We start from the raw sequence: 22,549 nt of genomic DNA, 5'->3' as shown, positions 1-22,549 counted from the left end.
CTTAGGTTTCTTCTATAATCTTAGACATAAAATCATATGAAGCAGTAATATCAGTCTCTCCTCAGAAAGGCTCTTCCAGTTAGGAGTCATTATTAGGTTGGACCCAAAATCTTCTTGGCACTGGTTTCTGAGGCAGAGTATCTCCAACTTAATAACATTCTTCTGAACTCTGCCACAATCCTAAAAGCTCTTCCCCCAACACGCAGTGCTGGAGAATTAGCTGAGAGCCGAAGGTGGCTAGGTATCTCATGTATCTCATGGACTGTGTCAGAATCCTAGAGCAAAGTCCCCACCCATGTTCCTTAATATGCCAAACCTCTGGCTAACTGCCCTTGTAACCCTCATTCTGGGAGCTCTTATTCATGCTCAGTGGGTGTCCTTTTTAGATCGATAAGACTGGTATATCTGGAGAAGCACTGAGTCAGTCATCTGGATCAATTCTTTTACTTTGTATTTAATACTATTGAGAACCATTCATTCATTCAACAACTATTTATTGAGCATCTATCAACTGAATTTCTGGTATTGTTCCAGGATTTGGGGGATCCACAGGTGACTTAGATAAGACCCCAGCTATTATGAGGTTTGTATTCTAGTGGGGTTGACAGACAAATCAAGCATACAAATAAAATAATTTCAATACATGTGGTAATAACACAAAGTTCTGTGGTAGCAACTTTGCCAAATGTATTCCTGTCAGAACACACATCTTCCACATCTTCCATCACATCTCTGACTCTGCTCAGCCATTCTTCATTGGTATTCTTCGGGTTTCCTCCCAGCCTTTACTTGATTATACGCAGGAAGTAACAAACCTTATTTGAATAAAAGTTACTTAGGAAATTATTCCCAATCCTCTCTGGATCATTACTTATGGTCAGCGTTTTAAAAATAACTTTACTTCTCATACTTCCTTTTTTTTTTTTCTTTTCTAGGAGTAGACTATTACAACAAGATCATTGATGATTTGTTAACTAATGGGATAATACCCATAGTGACACTCTACCACTTTGACTTGCCTCAGGCCTTAGAAGATAAAGGAGGTTGGTTGTCAGAGGCAATCATTGAATCCTTTGACAAATATGCCCGGTTTTGCTTCAGTACTTTTGGAGATCGAGTCAAGCAGTGGATCACCATAAATGAGCCTAACATACTTGCCCTGCTGGCATATGATCTTGGTCTGTTTCCTCCTGGGGTATCTCGCTTTGGAACTGGAGGTTATCAGGCAGCTTATAATTTGATTAGAGCTCATGCCAGATCCTGGCACAGCTATGACTCTTTATTCCGAAAAGAGCAGAAGGGCATGGTGTCCCTAGCAATTTTTGCTGGCTGGGTGGAACCAGCAGATCCCAACTCAGTGTCTGACCAGGAAGCTGCTAAAAGAGCCATTGCTTTCTCCTTGGATTTGTTTGCTAAACCTATATTTATTGACGGTGATTATCCAGAAGTTGTCAAGTCTCAGATTGCCTTCATGAGTAAAAAGCAAGGCTATCCATCATCAAGGCTTCCAGAGTTTACAGATGAAGAGAAGAGAATGATTAAGGGCACTGCTGATTTCTTTGCTGTGCAATATTATACAACTCGTTTAGTCAAGTACCAGGGGAACAAGAAAAAAGAGCTGAGTTTTCTTCAGGATGTGGAGATTCAAATTTTTCCAGACTCATCTTGGATAAATTTTGATTGGGTCTATGTGGTGCCGTGGGGAATACGTAAACTACTGAAATATATTAAGGTAAAGCACAACGTTTGTGTTTATGTACACCCAAATATGTAGAAATGGAAAGACAGACATGTGTATGTGTAAGAACTTAGAAAAAGAATGATTTTAAGCAGTAGCTTATATATTTGTTGGCTTGGGAAGAGATATTAGGATTTAAGTTGGTGAGGGGTAACTAGCTGATAAAGGGTTTCAAGCCAAGGTCAAAGTTGGGATACTTTGTTAGAGGCAGTTGTGGTCAAAGGAGTGGCTTAGAAATATTTTTCAGGCTGATGTCACAACTGTGATTGTTAAAAGGCACATTAAAGGCTGAAATACTGGATCCCTTTTTGGGCCTCTGTTATGCTGGATGGTGTCCAGGTAGCTGAAATTAAAATTTTAAGTTAATGATTTCTAGGACCTTTGCTGTGGGGAGATAGAGAATGTAGCTGTTGGTGGGACCAAGGGGTTAAGGAGCAGTGACAATCAGCAGATGCCGATGGAAGAAAGATATTTCTGCCTTCTCATTATGATAAGAGTCATTTGACTGTCTTCATGGACATTTGCACAGTTTTGCTTTCCCATTGTTAGTCATAAAAGGTCAGTGCGTGGAAAATTAAGTTAATAGGGTCAGTGCAATTTGATGAAAACTAGTTTTGGGTTGTAGCTTAGAGAAGATAGAGGGTAATGCACCTGATTTTATGAGTCTTTTTTTTACATCTGTTTGGAATAAAACTTCTGCTCTCTTGTTCCAGGATACGTATAATAACCCTGTAATTTACATCACTGAGAATGGGTTTCCCCAGGGTGACCCTGCATCTCTTGATGACACTCAGCGCTGGGAGTATTTCAGACAGACATTTCAGGAACTGCTCAAAGGTACTATTTGAAATGAGGAAAGATCAATTGTGCAAACTTAATATAATTTTCCCATGTGCCTATTTGCATTCAGCAAAGACCAATGATTTTGAAAGCTGAAATTCATGTAAATCAGTGTAAAGCCATGTAATTAAGAGAGAGGAGAAAAAGTATTTAGGAAAGAGGAAGGTGAGGATTTTGGCCTAGCTTCAACCTTCTAAAATTTAATCAAGTAAAAGCGACTGTCTTCAGCATTTTGTGACTCTTGGGTGAAGGTGACATGAACAGAGGGGTGGCGTCTCTTGGAAGAGAACATTAGTTATTACAAAAAGATTAGCACTGACCAACTACGGCATGTCTGTGTGTATATTTCAATATCCTAACTACCAAGAAATGAATTGACAGAATTTTTAAAGGACCAAAATTAAGCATTTATGCAATAAACTTTAAAATGCCTTCGATGAGTCTTGGCCTGAAACAGGTCTTCCAACACTGTATGTTTCAGTGAAGCTGTACCCTAACAGCCCCATTTAGGAGCAGTTTTTTGTCATATAGAATCTGTGAATTTCAAGACAATATTATTATTCTGGCGGCGGCTCTTCCCCCCATGGAATTCTTTTCATATTTGAAAACAAATATGAAGGAATAATCTTTAACTGGTAACACACATTTCTACACCAGTTAATTTCCCCATTTCAGCTTCTACTTGGAATGCTGTTGCTTTGTAAATTTAATTTCTCCTCCCGATAAAGGAATCATATCACAGAAACAAAATCCAATGTAAAATGAGACTTTCAGTTTCCTTTTTTACCATGATAGGCACACTTCTCTCTCATACCATTCTATTGAATGGTCCTAGAATTAGTCTTCCCAAAATTAATCAGTAATATACTGAAATAAGCCAGAAGGAGTTCTGGAAAGTGACACATAATGGTCTCTTTCCAAAACCTAAAATATATGGTACTCAATCCCTCACTCTGGCTTGGAGTTTATTGGCAGAGGGCAATTGGATTCCTACAATTTGATCCAAGTGAAATAATTCTTTCGTATCACATGCAAAACAGATTCTTCTCTAGGTAGGAATTCACTTTCTGATAAAGTAAAAAGGAAATGTCCAGTTTTCCAAGATTCCACTCTCTTTCTTCCTATAAATGACCCTATTCATAGTTAATCCATTGATGTTCCCAGCTTCATCCTAAGAGGAAAGTAAGCTGGTTACCAACAGGCAGATTTATGGATGATATAAGGACCACAAATGGATTGTCCAAAATTGTTCTGTGTATTTCTGGGAAAAGAGAGAAAAATAGAAATTGGCTTACTTCATTTCCAGCCTGGTGCTCTGTTTAGTGCTAACATATAAGGGCATTTCATTGCTCTTTGAAATAGTTTCATGTGCTTTAATACAGTTAGATCCTTAACACTAAAAACTCACTGGTAGACCCACTAACAAAGACAACTTAAAGATAGAAAAATAACTGAAGGTGAGAGTGGAAAATGTGAACAGATTTGGATTTCTGAGGGGCAAGAGAGGAGACTAAGACTAGACACAAAATTCTGTTCTTCTACTTGTTGAATTTTAATTGTGTCTTTAAACATATGGAAAAAATATTATGCACTTAAAATATTAACTGTTCTCAGTACTATGTTCTCTTCTGATTTTTAACATTAGATGACCTATATTCATTGTCATTAACACATATTATAATGTTTTGCTTTTTGGAAAAATGTAGCCTTTCAAATGTGCAGAAATCTACTTATTGACCAAAAAAAAGATATGTAAGGTGTATCTATTCTGGAGTGAGTATAGTGATAACTATTTCTTATATATTGTTGTAGTGGACACCAATTATTTAATCTGTGGCAAAACTCTCTTTTCTAGTAATTAATCCCTTTTCTTCTCTGAAATATCCATCTGTCTCGTCTTCAGTCTTATCCTAGGGACAGCCATGTAAGTGAAATACAATCCTGCTCCTTGTTAACATATAATTGATTGGTCTGAATGTAGGCACATGACATGAGCTGGGCCAATTCCAATTCCTCCCTGAGGTTTAGAATTTGGGCCAGTCACTTTATCTCTTAGCCTGAATTGGCAGAGGGATGTAATTTTGTGGGCCATTGGTGGCTATGTCCTGCCATGGATGCTAAGCAGTAGTATAAGGGTGGCTGCAGGTGCATCAAGGGACATGGAGACAAGAAATAGGGAGAGCTTCAGGGTGGCACTTGAGCCTCTAATTCCAGTTTTCCTGCAGACCCAACTGTGTGCACATTCTTGAGAAACACTACTTTTGTTTATTATAATTAAGTGCTCTGTCTGGTTCCTCTGAATCTGACTGGGTTTCTATCACTTGGAACAAAAAGAATCTTAACTGATACCATCATATCACTTCATTTTCAAAACAGCGAGATGAGGTCATTGCTCCTATTTTACCGATGAAAAAGCTGAGTTTCAAAGAGGCTAGGTAAGTCATTTGCCCAAGATCACAAAGCTACTAAGTCACATCTCCTAGAACCAAGCAGAGTGTGTGCATTATCATTACCATTACTACTATTTTGGTGTTTGATAAGATCTGTGAGTCCAGGGCTTTCTGACTCAGAGTGATTACTTGTCCTACCACGCAGAACCTGTTCCTTACTTTGATGCTCTGGACTTGAATAAAGTTGCTACATGCTGCCTCTGCAGGGGCCAGTCAGTCCTGTGACCTTGGACAAAGCTCAGACACTCCCTACCCTGCCTCTCATCAGGGGATTGAAGTTTAATTTACTAATCGATTTCCTGAGACTCTTTTGAGGTGGTGGTGATGATCTTGACTGGCAACAACTTTACTAGTAAGAAGTACCCTGTGAGCAATTTAAAATAATAACAGGCCAAGGAATACATTCGTGGGAAGCGCTGCAAGTGAGAGCCCGCCAGAACCCACAGAGTCAGATGGATGATGGCTTTGTGATCCCCACAAACAAAGCCTTCTCTCTAACATCATACATACGGACAGGCACATAATGACACTATAGTTGGATCAATGACATCCGCCTGGAGGTCTTACTGATCTCTTCAGGTAAAATCCCACAGCAATTAATTGAGCAGTAAAAAGTAAGCTAATGTTTTTGTTTCCTTTTGGGAAAGGTGGGAGCAAGGAAAAAATGTCATTTCAAGAAAAAAAAGAGAAATCAGCTAATGGTTTTTTAATCATTGCATTATTTAAATGTGTTTAAATAGATTGCTTTTCATTAAAGTAGGTATAGATAAGAGAAAAGCAACACAGTAGAGACACAACAAACTTGCAATAACCTATAACTAGGCTTACATTTCAGCTCTGCAAATTATTCAATGAGGGGCCTTTGGCAAATTGTTCAGCCTCCCAAATCCTCAGTTTGTTCATCTATAAAAATGGATTAACACGTTCCTTGACAGGGTTGTTGTAATTCCATGTAATGAGCTTTCATGTAACCGCCCTCAACCAGCAATTGCTTGGCACACAGTAGGCTCTCAGTCAACGGTAATAATAATTATTATTACAAAATGTGTACTCTTTTTAATTTTTTTAATGTTTATTGTTGAGAGAGACAGAACACCAGTGGGAGGGGGCAAAGAGAGAGGGAGACACAGCGTCTGAAGCAGGCTCTAGGCTAAGCTCAGAGCTGTCAGCACAGAGCCTGACACCGGGCTCAAACTCATGATCCAAGATATTATGACCTGAGCCAAAGTCAGACACTCAACCCACTGAGCCACCCAAGACCTCCAAAATGTGTGCTGTTAAGAATATACTTATTACCCTAAGTTTTTTAAATTGTCATTTTAAAAATGTCATCCTAAGTTTTTTTTTTTTTTTTTTTTTTTTTCAAATTTCTCTCCAAGTAATTGTTATAGCAGCATATTGCCCCATGTCTACAGGCTTCTCCCTCATTCTTTTTAGGGAACCTCTGAGTCAGTCTTATAATGTTGGCCCTGTGGCTATTTACAGTTGACTCCTATGGAGTAGAAAGCAGCCTCCCTCCATTCATTATTTTCAACCTCTTTCCATCAAAGAGGTTGCCAGATTAGGTGAAAAATTAAATCATTGGCAGCAGAAACGACTATCAAGCAACTGGGTGGCTGGATTTGCTCTGCAACGTGAATTTTTGTTTAAGTTCAGAAAGCAGTGATTGTCAAGGAGTTAAGCTTTTTTCTCATTGTATGAATCTCAGATATGTTCGTAAAATTTACCCCAGTCCTTGCTGCTCCAGAGCAGACAGCAGGAAAGTTTAAGTTCCTACATAAACACATACACATGGATGCCTCAAAGATCTGAAAGCTGCAGGGGAGGTTGACCCCAGTGAGTAGTGCTCTAGACGTGACCTAAATTCTCCTGAAAGGGGATTGGAGTCTGTGCCCCACCTGGTCATCACATGCCTGAGGATGTGCCCAGCATGTGCCTGCCTCTTGCTTGGCACATGATCTTTCCCTCAGCCTGGAATGCCATGGTCTTTGTCTTCTTCCTGGCCCAGATTCTGTTGTTTGGAGTCCATGAACTTGCTGGGAGTCAGACAAGACATGGGTTTGAAGGCTGGTTCTGCCACTCACATGCTCAATAATTTGGGGAAAATTCATAAACAGACAACACTTAAGCTATCTAATCTTTAAAGTGGGGCTAATAAGCGCATCTGACAAATGAACAAGGTAATGCCTGTAAAGCCTAAATAGAGTCTGGCACATTACAAAGGATTCTGTAAATGATTGCTAATTTTTGAACGGGGCCATGTCTTCTTCACAATTATATCTTCAGCCCTGACTGCCATTTCTGTCATGTACGAGGTGTTCTACACATTTGTTGAATTTGCTCGTGTCTGTCAGAGAAGAGTTAGCCAATGGGTAATGAGAAATAAATGATTAAATAATTGAGAACTGTATTTTCTTTCCCTAAAGAAATATACCCCATAGAGGGGGGGAAAAGGCAGACTTCTGGAAAGTTTCTGAGCCAGCTCAACTTTCCAGTCAGATCCATGCCTGAGTTAGCACAGCAGTAGATGATTGCAGAGAAGGTTTGTTAATGACCAGCTTTAGGCTTTTAATGACAAAACCCCTCAGCAAGATGTCATCGAAGTTATTGAAGACTTCACTGAAAGTGTTGAAGCTGATGCATTGTAACAAGAAGGTTATAAATCTTGCAGTTTGGGTATACCACCAAGACAGGATGCTGAGCACAGAATCACCCTGCTATTGTCTGTCAGCATCCTCCCTCCCCCCACCCCTCCTTCCCATGGAGAGCCAGTAAAGGAGAAATACATCCATTTCCCGAAGTAGTGCAGACCTGGCAGCCACCTGCCTATGTCAATTTCAGATCACAGAGGCCCATTTAACTGGACAAAATGTGTTAAGCACCTGTGTTTTTCTAAATGTGCATTTAAAAAATCCTAAGAATTAAGGAAAGATCTCAAAGGTTAATACATTGACCTTTTAGCAAAACTAACCAATTAAAAATCCATTGCAAGCTCAGAATAGAAACCCAAGTACCTGAATATAGAATTCCACTCCATATCTGTTTGCTTCTCAAAGTAAACCTTTAGCAACTTAGCCCCTATGAAGCAGTTCATCCCGTAGCTCACAGAGAGCTCACAGTTTTGGATACATATGTGGTCAAATACAGATTCCCTAGGTAGTGCTGCTCCTGGCTGAACTGGATGACAGTTAGTCAAGGTCAGAATAAAAAAGAAAAAACAAGATTTGAAGGCTGTGCACAGGAATTGTTAGTGCATGCTAGAGTGTAGACTTGTGGAATTTGAAAAGTTACGAAGAAAACCATTTCCAATACATTTGTGCTCCATCAGCCTTCATACTCAGACCACATACAAACCCAGACAGCCAGAGTTTACCTTAAACAGAGACATGCCAGCTAATCTCCTATTTTCTTCTCCCTACTTCTGTTTCGTGGCACACTTACCTTTGCCTTCTGTTCTCCATATAAAATCATGAGAGAATAAAAAGTCTGTGTGGGCCTTGGAGAGTAAAGACAGACTAGGTCCTGTGTTCTTGTGGGGTGACTTTGGGTCAGCTGTCATTAGAACTGTGAATGTCATCTTCCTCACCTGTTAAATGGGACTAATTACTATTCTGCCTAACCCAAAGTCAGCTGTGAAATAAAATGACATGATTTCTCTGTATGCTTTGAACACCTTAAGATATTAGATATTATTCTCATATTGATATAGTTACCTTCTACTTTTAAGGACATCTGTTACTCTGGCCAAAAGTCCATAATCTGGACCTCAGTATTCTCCATTATAAAGAGAAGAGATTGGTGTTCCTTATCCAGTACTTTCATCTGCAAGTCCCAGGCTCAATGGTTTTATTTTCCTGCACATTTCTAAACTGCTATGATGGTATGATCAGTTTAGGGGTTTTAGAGAACATGTACTATGACTGCATGACTGGTGTAGAGCTTGGCAATGCTCAGAATCACACATGCATACATGCACACACACATAGGTGGTGGTTGTTAAGCTACTTCGCCAGGCTTATCTGGGTGATGCATCTATTGATATGATTAGAGATCTACACTATGTAGCAGACACACTCTCTTAGAAACATAGAACCTGGTACATCTGCTTCATGGGAACAGGTTTCTTGGAGTTGCCCATTTGAGAAGCAGGTCCATCACACATCACAGAATCTGCCCTTGTGCTTTTTGATTGAAAGCTGTTCTTTGCCATTACCTTCAGTAGCAGTCTATGCTTATGCTCTGCTCCTACAGTTGGATATTATTTTGTGCTTCTTTTTAATTCAGTCTCAACTGCTCTGGGGTATAATTACTTAAGTTCCCTACTACTTCAGGCCAGGTGAATTTTAAGACTACTTATATAAGCCTTTTAAAAAAATATTTAAGATGATTTCAAACTTACGCTCTCCATTTTTTATGACAATCTGTCCAGTAGTTTTTGTGCAATATAGCAGCAAACAGAAGCCCAGTTTTATTTTCATAACTATAAAGGAGACCTGTAAAATAATTGAGACAAAATTTACCTGGAGAAAATTTACCTTTTCAATATGAAGAGTAGACTCAATGGAATCTTGAAAAAGGTGAAAAAAAGAGGAAGGATCTGATAATGATTTTTAAATGAAATATGTTTGACATAACATTTTGTAAGTTTAAAGTGTACAACATTAATTTGATATATTTAAATATTGCAGTAAGATTACCACCATAGTGTCAGCTATTATGTTACATAATTATTATTTCTTTTTTTGTGGTGGGAACAATTAAGATCTAGTTTCTTAGCAACTTTGAAGTTTATAATACAGTATTGTTAAGTACAATCATTATGATGTGCATTATTAGCTCTCCAGAATTTATTATTAGTTCCCAGTATGCACCTTTAAACAACTTATACCCAGTTCCCTCACCCTCCAGCCAATGGTGACTACCATTCTTTTTTTTTTTTTTTTTAATGTTTTTTATTTCTGAGAGAGAGAAAGAGACAGCCTGAGAAGGGGAGGGTCAGAGAGAGAGGGAGACACAGAATCCGAAACAGGCTCCAGGCTCTGAGCTGTCAGCACAGAGCCCAATGTGGGGCTCGAACCCACGAACCACGAGATCATGACCTGAGCCGAAGTTGGACGCTCAACCAACTGAGCCACCCAGGCGCCCCTGGTGACTACCATTCTATTGTGTATTTATGAATTTGGGTTTTTTTTTGACTCTTTATATAAGTGAGATCATAATAGTCATTATCTTTCTCTGTCTGATTGATTTCACTTAACATGTGGCCCTCAAATTCCTTCCCTGTTGTCACAGATGGCAAGATTTGCCCTTTTCTCATGGAAGAATATTTCATTACACACACCACAACCTCTTTTTGCATTCATCTGTTGGTGGACACTTAGATTTTGTCCATATCTTTGGTTATTGTAAATAACACTGCAATAAACATAGGAGTGCATATATCTCTTGGCTGTCATCAAGAAGACAAGAGATAAGTGTTGGTGAGGATGTGGAAATAAGGGAACTCTTCTACACTGTTAGCAGGAATATAAGTTGGTTCAGCCATTACGGAAAACAGTATGGAGGTTCCTCCAAAAATTATAAATAGAGCTACCACATGATAAAGCAGTTCTACTTTTATTATCCTCTTGTTATCCAGAGGAAATAAAAACATGGATTTGAAGAGATAATGATTTTTTTTTAAAGTTTTTAACGTTTATTTTTGAGAGAGAGAAAGATACACAGAATGCGAGCAGGGGAAGGGCAGAGAGAGGGGGAGACACATTTTCTGAAACAGTCTCCAGGTTCTGAGCTGTCAGCACAGAGCCTAATGGGGGGCTCAAACCCACAAACCATGAGATCATGACCTGAGCCGAAGTCAGACGCTTAGCCAACTGAGCCACCCAGGCACCCCGATAATGATTTTTTTAAAACCTGTTTCAGGAAAGAGCAATGCTAGAATATTCAGGCAATGAGAGAAATTTTGTAATTGAGAGAAGGTGAACTTCTCAGGTTTTCCCCTGGGCCATGGTGAAGTGGTCTTCAAGTACCTGCTTATATTAGCTCTTATTTCCTGATCTCCAAAATAATTTGATTACTACCTGGCCTCTTAGTTATCTAGAGAATGACAAGGCACTGCTGTGGAACAGACTTGTAAAATTTATCTTCGTGTTATTGGCAGGGGTTGCCTGGAAAATGGCGTTAATAAAGATTCTATTGGACCCCTGTGAGCTCATGGAAAACATAGGGAGAAGTGGATGGACACGTATTAGCTATTGCTACTCAAGAAACTTTACATGAGTTTCTTGGTGCTTGCAAATGAATAGTCCCCATCATAAGTTAATACACTGACATTATGTTTTGTACATCAAAGTCTTGTGGATTCATCAGTGGGGATTGACTCTGGGTGCACTAAAGAAACAAGTGTCTGGATTTGCAGTGTTGGTAATTAGACCTTAAGCAGTGCTAATCTCACCAGTTTTATAGGCTTCCTCTCAGTGGTCTTATCCTATTTGTAACTTTGACATTGTATAGTGGTCAGTTACTATATAGTAACATATATATTGTTTCCGCCAGCTTCCCCAGATTCATAATTGGGTGAATAACTGGTTAACTACATCCTATATTATTTTTTCAATAGCAAGAAGAAAAATAGCTGTGTAGAAGAAAATCAGCAATATTATGAATAAAAACATTAAAAATTGGTGCCATAACTGATTTGTGGGTTCCTTACACAACTGCAGGCCTTTTTTCAATGAAGCACTTGTTGAATAAGACACTTGAAATAGATAAGAGTTGAGAGACACTTTGATGCTTGAAGACAATACCCATTATAATCCCTGGAAGTAAGGAAGAAAACCATCCTCAGAAGAAATGGAAGTTATTCAAAAGTACAAGGAATCATAGGCAGGAACAATGTTGATAAAGATTTATTTATTCTGACAAGAATTAGATTTTGGGGCTTTGAGTTACATACTTAGGGTCACTCAGTAGCTGGTCAGTAAAGGTGTAATGGTTGATTAGGAAACTGAATCTTGATTAGCAGGAAAACTGAATTATTCCTGGAAATTTTAACAAAATATTAGATTTATACCACCATTTTTCTTTTTTAAAGAAATGGTAGGTCGTTTGTGCTGTTATGAGAATAGTTTTCATGCTTTGGTATTACACATAGGTGCTAATTATACCCTTCTGATATTAAACTCGGTTTTGCTGTGACAGTAATTGACATACATGTTGATGATTTTTAAACTATTTAAATACACTTAACCCCTCCATGCTTCAATTTCTTTAGTAGAAAAAGAAAAGTGTTGGGATGCCTGGGTGGCCTCCAACTTTAGCTCAGGTCATGATCTTGTTGTTCATGGGTTTGAGCCCTGCATTGTGCTCTGTGCTGACAGCATAGAGCCTGGAGCCTGCAGATTCTGTATCTCCCTCTCTCTCTGCCCCTCCCCTGCTCATGCTCTGTCTGTCTCTAAGAAATAATAAACATTTTTTACAAAACATTAAAAAAAAAGAAAAAAATGTTGAACTAGCCGTTCTTTTGGGATCCTTCCAGTTTAAGAATTTTGTGACCCTATAAATATCCTTCCTAGGCAGGTATGTCAAGGATCATATTTTATTAGAACTCTTGATAATTTCTTAGGCTATAAAATTAAGTCAAAGGAATTATAATTAATATCTTTTTTTTTAAACTTTCTTCATTCTTCTCATTCAGCTACTTAATTTGCAATGAGAACGCCTTTCTGAGCTGGGCATAAAATAAGACGTTGCTCTTCAATGAACTCTTTCTATTGATATTGACTCAGGTTCCAGGTAACATTTTCTTGACCTTCAATCTGGGTGTTTCCTCTTCTATTCACTCATATCAAAAATGAACCTCCCTTTTCCTCCCCCAAGAAAGTAATCCCTTGAAGTTCAGAGTCAGAAGGGTCACCTCAGATTCAAGTTTAACAAAATTACTGTAGAGAATAATAAATCTCAGGGAGGAAATAGAATGAACAAACCAGTCCAAAGCCTGAGAGTAAAATCCCCAGGTGAACAAGTCCACGGAAGTTAAAATCACAAGTAGTAGGATCACCTTTCAAAACATGAACACGGCAAGCCCCACCTAAACTATCAAGTTTTAAAACAGTTAAGTATGATTTCTAAGCTCCACCTTAAATGCACAATTTAATTCAGTTACTCAGCGCAGTGATTTTCACTTTCCTTAGATTTGACTTGAGCGTGAAACTTGTGTCTAGGTAAGATCCTGACTTAGAAAGAAGAATCAAGTTGCAGCCTTTTCAGAATTACCTTCCCACCATAACTCTGTGGAGAAGCTTAATATCCAGCAAGTGTCTTTCTCTGATTGGAGCATTCGAGCACAGTCAGGGTTCCTTTTACCCCAAGTTATCATTGAGGTAGCTTTTTCTTCAATACAATGAAAATATCAGCTTGGTGCTGGAGATGAAAATAGTTTCTTTTGGAATAGACAGAAATTCTTAGGGCTTATCTGGAAATGCTATGTGCAGAGGAAGGGAAGGGAGGTCTGTCTCCTTGAATAGGGTCATCTCAGCAACAGCAAAGTCTCCTGTGTATGAGTGAGATTAGCTAATGAAATAGTATCATGGCCTGAGATTATTTGTACCATTCTAAAGTTCAGCCACATTGCCCCCCTTGTTTGTGAAATTCCATTATAGGAATCACTTCCTGCTTTAGAGATAAGTGAAACCATTATGGGTGGAGGAAGAAAAGGCATTTGAACCTTGAAGATTTTAATTGGCGCTGGTGAGGGAAGGGGAGCAGGAGGCCACAAATGTTTCAAGTGAAAAACATTAATCAATTTGGGTTTAAATGTAGATAATGGGAGGAAGGATGCATCATATCTGTTGATTAAATAACTTTTTTTCCTCCCCTAACAGGTAGAATTCATTTCTTTAATAGATTTAAACCCAGCCTAAAGTCTTAAATAATTTTAAATGGCCACATTGTTTCATGAGTAATGGTCAAGTCTAATATGTTTTATAGTTAAAAATAAGCAAAACAATGGGTGCCTTGGTGGCTCAGTCAGTGGAGTGTCCAACGTTTCATTTCAGCACAGGTCATGAGCCCACTGATCATGAGTTTGAGCCCCGTGTTGGGCTCTGCACTGACAGTGCAGAGCCTGCTTGAGACTCACTCTGTGTGTCTCTCTCTCTCTCTCTCTCTCCCTCTCCCTGCCTCCCTCCCTCCCTTCCTCTCTCTCTCTTGGCTGTACCCCTGCTCACACACACTTTCTCAAAATAAATAAATAAACATTAAAGAAAAAAGCAAAATAACACAAAAATTATCGCTGTATAAAATATGAATACATGAGTGTGTATTAAGTGTGTACGCCTTTATTGGTATTGGGCCGCCTGAGAGGTAGGACAAAGATGCCACAGATTGGCAGACTTCTTAAGATGGCTGACTTTCCCGCCCATACCGTGAATACATCAGCGGAAACGGAAACTTAGGCAAGAAACTTAGGCAAGAAACCGAAACCTTCCGCCTGGGACTTTCCAGCCAAGAGACCACCCCTATTATCTGGACTTCTCCCACCCCTGCTAACAGGCTATAAAAAACCCTCACCACCCAACAGTTGCATGACCTCCCCGACTCCCCCTCTCTGGAGTCGTGGAACCTTGCCCGAGGGTGTAGGCAATAAAACTCCTCCTGAGGAACACTTTGCCTTGGAGTCTTTTTTACTCATCTAAAAAACCTTACAATTGGTAAATCATTTTGTTTTGTGCTTGAGGCCATGCTGGTTTAGTCTCTTCAAACATGTTTCTTCCAAAGATGTTCAGTCTGTGTTGTGGATCCTTTAAAGGACCAGTTGGCCTTTCATTTAAAGAGAAACTTCAAAAATATTTCATGACCAAAGTTTCCTGCCCTCATGAATACATGATAGGAATCTTGAGATTGGGTAAGAAAAATCCTTCAGCATTCCTGGAAGAAAAAAACCGCGGGACCCATTGTGCATAAGCTTTTTACAGATAGCACATTTTTTATCAATATTTTTACACAACAAGGATATGCTTGACATAGTGAAAGATCATATTCTTTAAAGACAGATAGTTTTGCATTCAAAACCTGGCTCTGACACACATTGTTTTGTGTTGTGTGGCCTTGGACAAGTTAGTCTTACTCTGAATATCAGTTCATCATTTGTGAAATTTTACTTTTGGTGAGGATTAATGACATACTTCATACTACAGCAAAATGCCTAGCACATAAATCCCCCAAATGATAACGATTGCAGTGAATTCTTTGTTACCCAGCATCTATTAACCAGGATTTTCAAAAAACTGTGACTTCCTGCACAGTCATCAAGCATTGATAATTTATGCTTCTCTTGATGACCCTGAAATGCATTCTGAATAATTAGAGAAAGATTAAATTATAATCAGTTTAGTTTCAGTGTTAAGTGTATTTTAATTTATTCTCATTCTTTAAAAATTTGTAATCCTTCTGCATGTGGTAACAATTAACAAAAAATATTTGATTAGATGGAACACTCTACTTCCTGACTGTCTGGCTAATAGAGAGTTTATTGTACATTGTTGGAACCCAAACTCTCCCTACAGATAAACTGGGCATTTGCTGGATGGATTCACTTCACACTGGTCTTATATCCATTCTCAAACCCAATGTGTTGACTTATTACCTGTTGGAAATTCTAGAAGTAATCCTTAAAGTCCTCAAATGATACTCTATACAAGGCTCTGTTTGCATGTTCTTTATCGCAAGGTAATAATGCTGGTCATCCCATCTGATTTTGTGCAGATGAGTAACTAAATTTAGCCTTGAGCGTTGTCTGTTCTTTACTTATGGAGTTCTAGAGATGGACATCACAACTGACATTAGTAATCAATCTATCTTGGTGTTTCATCAACCTTTACTCTTATCCAATCATGCTTTAGACTTATTTTCATTGGGCTTCTTAGGCTATATAACCTTCCTGATGAAAACTTCACCATGCATTTTATCATTTCTGTGGTCCTTTGAACTTCCCACCTTCTCCCCTCACCTCATCCCCCCACCCCCCACCCCACATAAAGTCATATGCTGCTTTAAAAGATGGCTTAACAGCTGACTTGTGTTAAAAGTAGTCTCTTCAAAAAAATTATCACTGTTACTCTCCCTTTGTGATTTCAGTTAAAAAGGTACATTTTCAGGCAAGCAGATTGATTTTAGCCATTTAATTGATCACCATAGGACATAGTATTCATTGGTTTTCCTCTGTCTGGCCTCATTCTGCCTGCCTTTAAATCCCTGCCTTGCCCTGAAATCCCTCTTCCTCATGACAGTCTCTCTTCCATAATGTCCTTCACATCCCAGCTGCCATCCTCAGTACTTACTCCACAAGCACAACAGTGACAGTAGACAGAGGATGATTGTTTCCTTTAAAGGGAGAGCAAGGCCAAGGGGACGCAAGCTGGTGAAAATTTCATTTTGCTTTCCAGGACCAGACAATGCTTGACCCTGGTGTGAAGGCGGGATTGGTGAGGGTGCTCCCATCACTATGTAGAAGTATGCTTGTGATGTCAGAGTGGGCGCTAGCTGAGGAGCAGAAGCCTGGGCGCATAGCCAGAAAGCAACAATTAGCATTGTACTCTAATCCTGTGATCTCTCTGAGACTCAACTCACGAGGTAGCTGTCAGTCAATAAACTAAGTTCCATGTGACTACTATTTCTCCCCAAAGTAATTTTTTCTCATTACATACACATTTTTTAAAAGCCAGTAACTCAATGTTATCCCCACCACTGCTTCTTTACCTACGCCAAACTTGTATCTATTCAACTACCACAAACATTTTCATATTTGACAAACCATATTTCCATTATAGGGCTATTTTGAAACTTTTGGGAACCATGGGTTTGAACTTTGGTATCTCAGAATGGTCAATTGCAATGTTTTATTGAATAGGCTTCTTTAACAAAATGTGACATTTTCCTAAGTGTAGTATAAGACCATCTGGCAAAACCAATGAATATGTGTTAATATAAATACACTACTAAAACTTAAGAACATTCACAAAATTGAAGTTTAAATATCTTTACTAGTTTTTTGTACTGATGCAGCCTTAGTTACAGAAACGTCATGTTAAATATTTGTGTTGGTCAATGGTTGAAGGTTGTTTATTTGATGTATCTTATTTTTCTGACTTTTGACATTCCTAATGCTGTATTCCCTTATACATATGTGTAATTGCATTCACCCCCAAGTCATTTCTTCCTTTCCTTTCGAGGGAGATGTGCTTCTTGAAAAAACTTATTTTCTTTGTGTGTTACTATTTAAAAGAATTTTTTTTTACTTTACTACAAGCACTGTTAAATCTGTTATTGAGAATAATGGTAGGAAGGACAGTTAAGAAATGCCAGCTTCAACCTGTTGAGAAGTATTACATTTTGTCAATTATTGAAGATTGGCCATTTTATTAAAATATTCAGGCTCTAGATAAAAAGCCATGGTTACCAGCCAATGAAGCCGAAGAAGAAGGGAAAAGGGAGAATGCAAACATTCTGACCATGGATCATTGACATAAAGCTTGGAAACTAGCTTTTAGGGTCCCGGAGTCCAGGTCCAAAGGGATTCACTGTTAATTACATCTGTAGTTTCAAATTGTGCTGTTTGGAGCCCTGGCTTCCACAGAGATCTCTTTGGAGACTCTTAGTTTGCATAAAGGTAGGGTGAGGAAGTGGGGCTCCAGGGCACCTCAGCTTTTATTGGTTGTATGATTTAGGAACCCATAAAAAATTTCATTTGAAAGGAAGACTGTTGCTTAAAAAAGAAAAATTGGAAAGCCGCTGAATAATAGGGATCTCATTATCAGAGGGGAAGCAACAGAGTGACTCCTTTGGGGAAATGAGGTTTCACTGCCTTTCTCTTTCACTTATGTTATTTCAAACATACAGAAAAATACAGGTTCCCATATAACTTTGACCCAGAGTTAACAAATGTTCATATTTTGCCACACATATTTTACATTTAAAAAAAAGAAATAAAATAAATGAAAATGACCGTGGTGGACCCCCTTTGTACCCTTCTTGTCCAAATCTCCTTTGCTCCCTCCCTGACCTTGGATAACTTTGAACCTGAAATTGATGTGTGTCCACGTGTGTATTACAAATAGGCGTCTTGCTACAAATGTATGTAGCCACAACCTATTTGTATATATGGTTTTGTGCATAGCATTCACATAAATGGTGTCACTCTATACATATCCATTTTCAATGATACATTCTTGAAAACTTACCCATGTTGATACTTAGGTTTAATTCATCTTTTTAAATAGATCTATGGTATTCTGATACCTGAACACACCACATTTATTTATTCATTCTCCTGCCGACAGTCATTCAGAGTCTAGATGACAGACATTTTTCTTTCACGTTTAGAAACAGTGCTGTTCTGAATTTCTGTGAGTAGCTTGTGTTTGAAAGTCATTTCTTATATGGGAGATTATGAAGCAGGCCTTCAGCTAGCCCACCTGGTGTCTTTGTTCCATTCTGAATGAGGCTCCCTTTCCTCAAAATACTTTACATTTTCTGGGAAATGGTCACAAAGACTAAGCAAATCTATAATCACTTTATTTCAAGGGTGTCCTCTATATTTGTGCAAAGTAAAACTTGCATAATCATAACAGTCACTCTGTATTTAGAGGACACATAGCAAGAAAACTTGCAGATATGAGTTTGGGTGAATGAGTATGTTTAACAGGTTAGCAACTGTAATCTAAATACAGGATTTGTGCTGGGTATTCACATGAGGTCTTTCTAGCTAAAGGTAAGGGCTGGGGAAAGTTGTCTCTCCTTCAGAGATAGTATGTTGCAAATGAGGAACACAGGGAAGGCTCCCCACCCCCACCCCCCAGGTCACAGAGGCCCAGGGACAAGGTAAATTGATCTTGTATAGAGGTGTTGTTTTTCAGTTGTCCCCTTTCTAGAACACTGGCCTTAAACCCCTTATATGTAGGCATGTATACAGTAGGGCACAGGCTTCTACCAGGCTTCATCTACTAACTCAACAATATGCTACTAGAGAAGGCAAGCTGTCCACGGAAGGCGTCTATGCCTTTGCTTTGGGAAAGGAAGTTTGAATTGTTTGGGCTGAAGTGTCCTGCTGTGAGCCTCCAGCTGGGGCTGGTTCCTTTGGCACTCACTAGGTGGCTTCCCTGGAGCAGAAAACAACCCCAGAACAGCAGTGCACTGTCACCTCTATTGTTTATGGGTGTGTAGTAGGGAACAAACTCTGCCTTGCTTTCGAAGTCTTGGAAGCATATTGTTTGCTTTTGCAGACTCCTTGAAATTAGATGTTGCAAGAGACAGACTAGCAGGAAACTCTCTTAGGTTCGTGAAGTTCCCTTCTCAACCCTGTCCCGGGCAACATTTTAATAAGTGATTTGAGTGAAGAGTTGAGGGAATGCGTTTCCAATTTGCAGATGACAAAAAGCTCACTGGGAGGGAAAGCAAAACCAAGTTTGCTGCTACTTTTATGGTGGTTTGTTCATTTTCATCAAACAGGTCTTAGCTTAAATTTCACTTCCTCACACAGGCTTTCCCTGAGGATCTGACTAATGTATGACCTTCATTTCCAATCAGTTTTTACCTGTTTTCTTTATCTGAAATTGTATTTCTTAGTTGTTTAATGGTTTTCTGACACATCTCCACAGACTATAAGCTTGATGAGAGAAGGGACCATGCTTCCCCGATCATTTCTGGCACCCCAAGACATAGTATAGTTCCTGGCACATAATAGGAACTTAATAATTTTTGTTGATTGAATGAAAGTCATGGGAATCATTGAAGAATATTAGGCAAGGAAGTGATATGATCGGATTCTTGGTTCAGAAATAAAATCTGGAAGGATTCAACACAAGAAGCCTGGTACACATTGTTGAATATGCTTCATGGAAGCAATCACATGTGTTGCAGTTTAAAAGTTTGTCTTGCATTCACAGTGTCAGATCTGATTATAGGGTATAATAGCATCAATCTCAGTTTTTATCTGGAATATTATCTTCCATCCTTGGCACCACTGAGCATTCACATTAATATTCACATTCTAACTCATACCTAGACGATAATGACCAGGATGATCTCATAACAGGGAAAGGGCTGCTAGTTTTTTTCTAAAATTGCTAAAGAACTATCAGAAGACTAAAAAGATTCATTTTGTGTTGTTGGAGAAGGCAGAACTCGGGCCAGTGGAGGCCCATTACTTGAAAGTGAGTTTCAGTTCAACATAAGACAGAACTTTCGAACAATTAGTGGGGCCGAGTAAGGGAATGAATGTCCTCAGGAGATCATTAGATACTTGTCAATAGATGGCACAGAAGCAGGTGCCAGATGCCCATCTGTCAAAGACGCTGTTGCGAGGATGTCTGCCCCATGTGGGAGGTTCATTCCACAAGTGTGTGCAATTACCTACTATTTATTGAGTACCCACACTGCACTTGCTTCGTGGGCTGTATAGAAATAGATAAGGTACAGCTGCTATCTGGACATGATCACCTTCCAATCCTAAATTCTGGGAATTTCAGGGAGTTATGGCCAAGGCCCTAATGTAATTCTCACATCCTCCACGTTAGAACAGTCTGAAGTGATGAAGCCCCAAAACATCACCAACCGACTGGTAACACTCAACCTTCTGCCCAGCAATTCGAGCATGGTACAGGGTACAAGTCCTAGCCAAGTCCTACTTTTGCCCCCAATAGAAGCTCTGGCTTTGCTTTTGTGACAGAAGAGATGATAGTGTGTAAAAGTTTGTTTCTTTTCTTTGGTTCACTTCTCTTCTGGTTTTGAAAGTTAAAATGAATTCTGAGCTCAGGATGACACATGTTGGCTTTATTAATCAAACTCTGTTGAGATAAATATTTTTGCATTAGAACCGGATCACTGTGCATCTCACTGATGACAAAAACATGAATTATAAAGTAGAGACTTTATGGAATTATAAGTAAGCACACTTAATTCTTTAAAGTCAAATCTGTCCCAATCCATCACAAAGTGTTTGACTTGGAAACCTCCTTCAGCACAGGAGAGAACATTAATAAATAGATGTCTGGATGGAACAGTTTTGGGGGTTAGATGTGGATATCACGTTATGAACCTAACATTTTGGTTTGAGTTTTCTGGCCTCCGTCAATGATAGTTGCCAATTAAGATGGCTGTCACATGGATATGGCTTCTCTGTCTTGCACACATTGCAGAAACAAGTATGTTGGGACCTCATTAATGTAGGGGATGTCTGCTGTAGTCACTGATCCACACACTATCACAGTGATCTGAGGGATTAGCAGGCTTCCTTAGGCTACTTCACAGAACACTGGGGGCCACCTTGACCCTGAGTAGATTTACAGCCCCAGATATTTAATATTTGCTTTCATATTATATTAGTAAATATACAAGACACTTGAACAGCCTTTAAAAATAATTCCTTTGCTGTAGAGTCTGGGGACTTAGTTATTCCCTCCATTGGCCAAAGTCTCTTTGTATGTGTCTACTTTTCATCTGTTGACCTTAAAATTAATCTAGTTTAAAATTATGTTCTCCAAAGGTAATTCAAATTAATGTATTCTGAGTAAGGGATAGAGTCCAGAAGGAATGCACAGTGGAGAAAACTTTCCCAAGCCTTTGCTTTGAAGTCACTAACAATGATATGTTAGTGGGGCCTAAAATGTCCTTTTAATATTGTCTGCAAGGATTTTTAAAGGATATTAGCTGGAAAAACAAAAAAAAAAATTTGCAAAATTAAAAATGTTAAAATGGGGGTTTGCATATTCTCACCTGGGAGAAAATATTGCTCCTACATTACTCCTTTTTAATACTCTATTTTTTTTAACTCTTTAGAGCAAAGATTTGGGGCACTGCTTCTTAATCTTGCCTGCAACACTGGGGAGATCCAACAAATGCTGACACTTGAGGACGCCTGGGTGACTCAGTCAGTTAAACATCCAACTTGGGCTCAGGTCATGATTTCGTAGTTGGTGAGTTCAAGCCCCATGACAGGCTAGCTGCTGTCAGCGCAGAGCCCTCTTCGGATCCTCTGTCTCCCTCTCTCTCTGCCCCTGCCCTGCTCTCAAAAATAAATAATAAAATAAATAAAATAAATAATGACACCTAGATTCCCCCTAGTGGAAAAAAACTTTTTATTAGTTAACATGCCTCATCTCATACAATGATTCTAATTTATTTTTTTCCAACGTTTTTGAGATGTCACTGACTATAGCAGTGTAAAATTGTTTTATTTTTTAAAATTTTTAATGTTCATTTTTCAAAGAAAGAGAGAGCATGAACAGGGAGGGGCAGAGAGAGAGGGAGACACAGAATCCAAAACAGGCTCCAGGCTCTGAGCTGTCAGCACAGAGCCCGACGCGGGGGCTTCAACTCATGAACCGTGAGATCATGACTTGAGCCGAAGTCAGACGCTTAATTAACTGAGCCACCCAGATGTCCCATAACAGTATATCATTGTAACGTGTACAAGGTGATGATTAGATATGTATTTTGAAATGATTACCACCGTAGGGTCAATTTA

General features: G+C 39.0%; 1 protein-coding gene across 1 annotated transcript in view; it reads left to right on the top strand.

Moving 5' to 3' along the window:
* The window catches only part of LOC120241127 (cytosolic beta-glucosidase), a 147,274-nt gene that overhangs the window by 88,538 nt on the left and 36,187 nt on the right, over positions 1-22,549 (top strand). The window contains exons 4-5 of the mRNA XM_039246053.1: positions 936-1,732; positions 2,452-2,575. Of these exons, the coding sequence (XP_039101984.1) occupies positions 936-1,732; positions 2,452-2,575 (921 nt within the window). The remainder of the gene's footprint in view (positions 1-935; positions 1,733-2,451; positions 2,576-22,549) is intronic.

The sequence above is a fragment of the Hyaena hyaena genome, unplaced genomic scaffold, assembly GCF_003009895.1.
Source record: "Hyaena hyaena isolate Hyena2069 unplaced genomic scaffold, ASM300989v1 scaffold_278, whole genome shotgun sequence".
Taxonomy (NCBI): Eukaryota; Metazoa; Chordata; class Mammalia; order Carnivora; family Hyaenidae; genus Hyaena; species Hyaena hyaena.
This window is presented reverse-complemented; position numbering and strand designations above follow the sequence as displayed.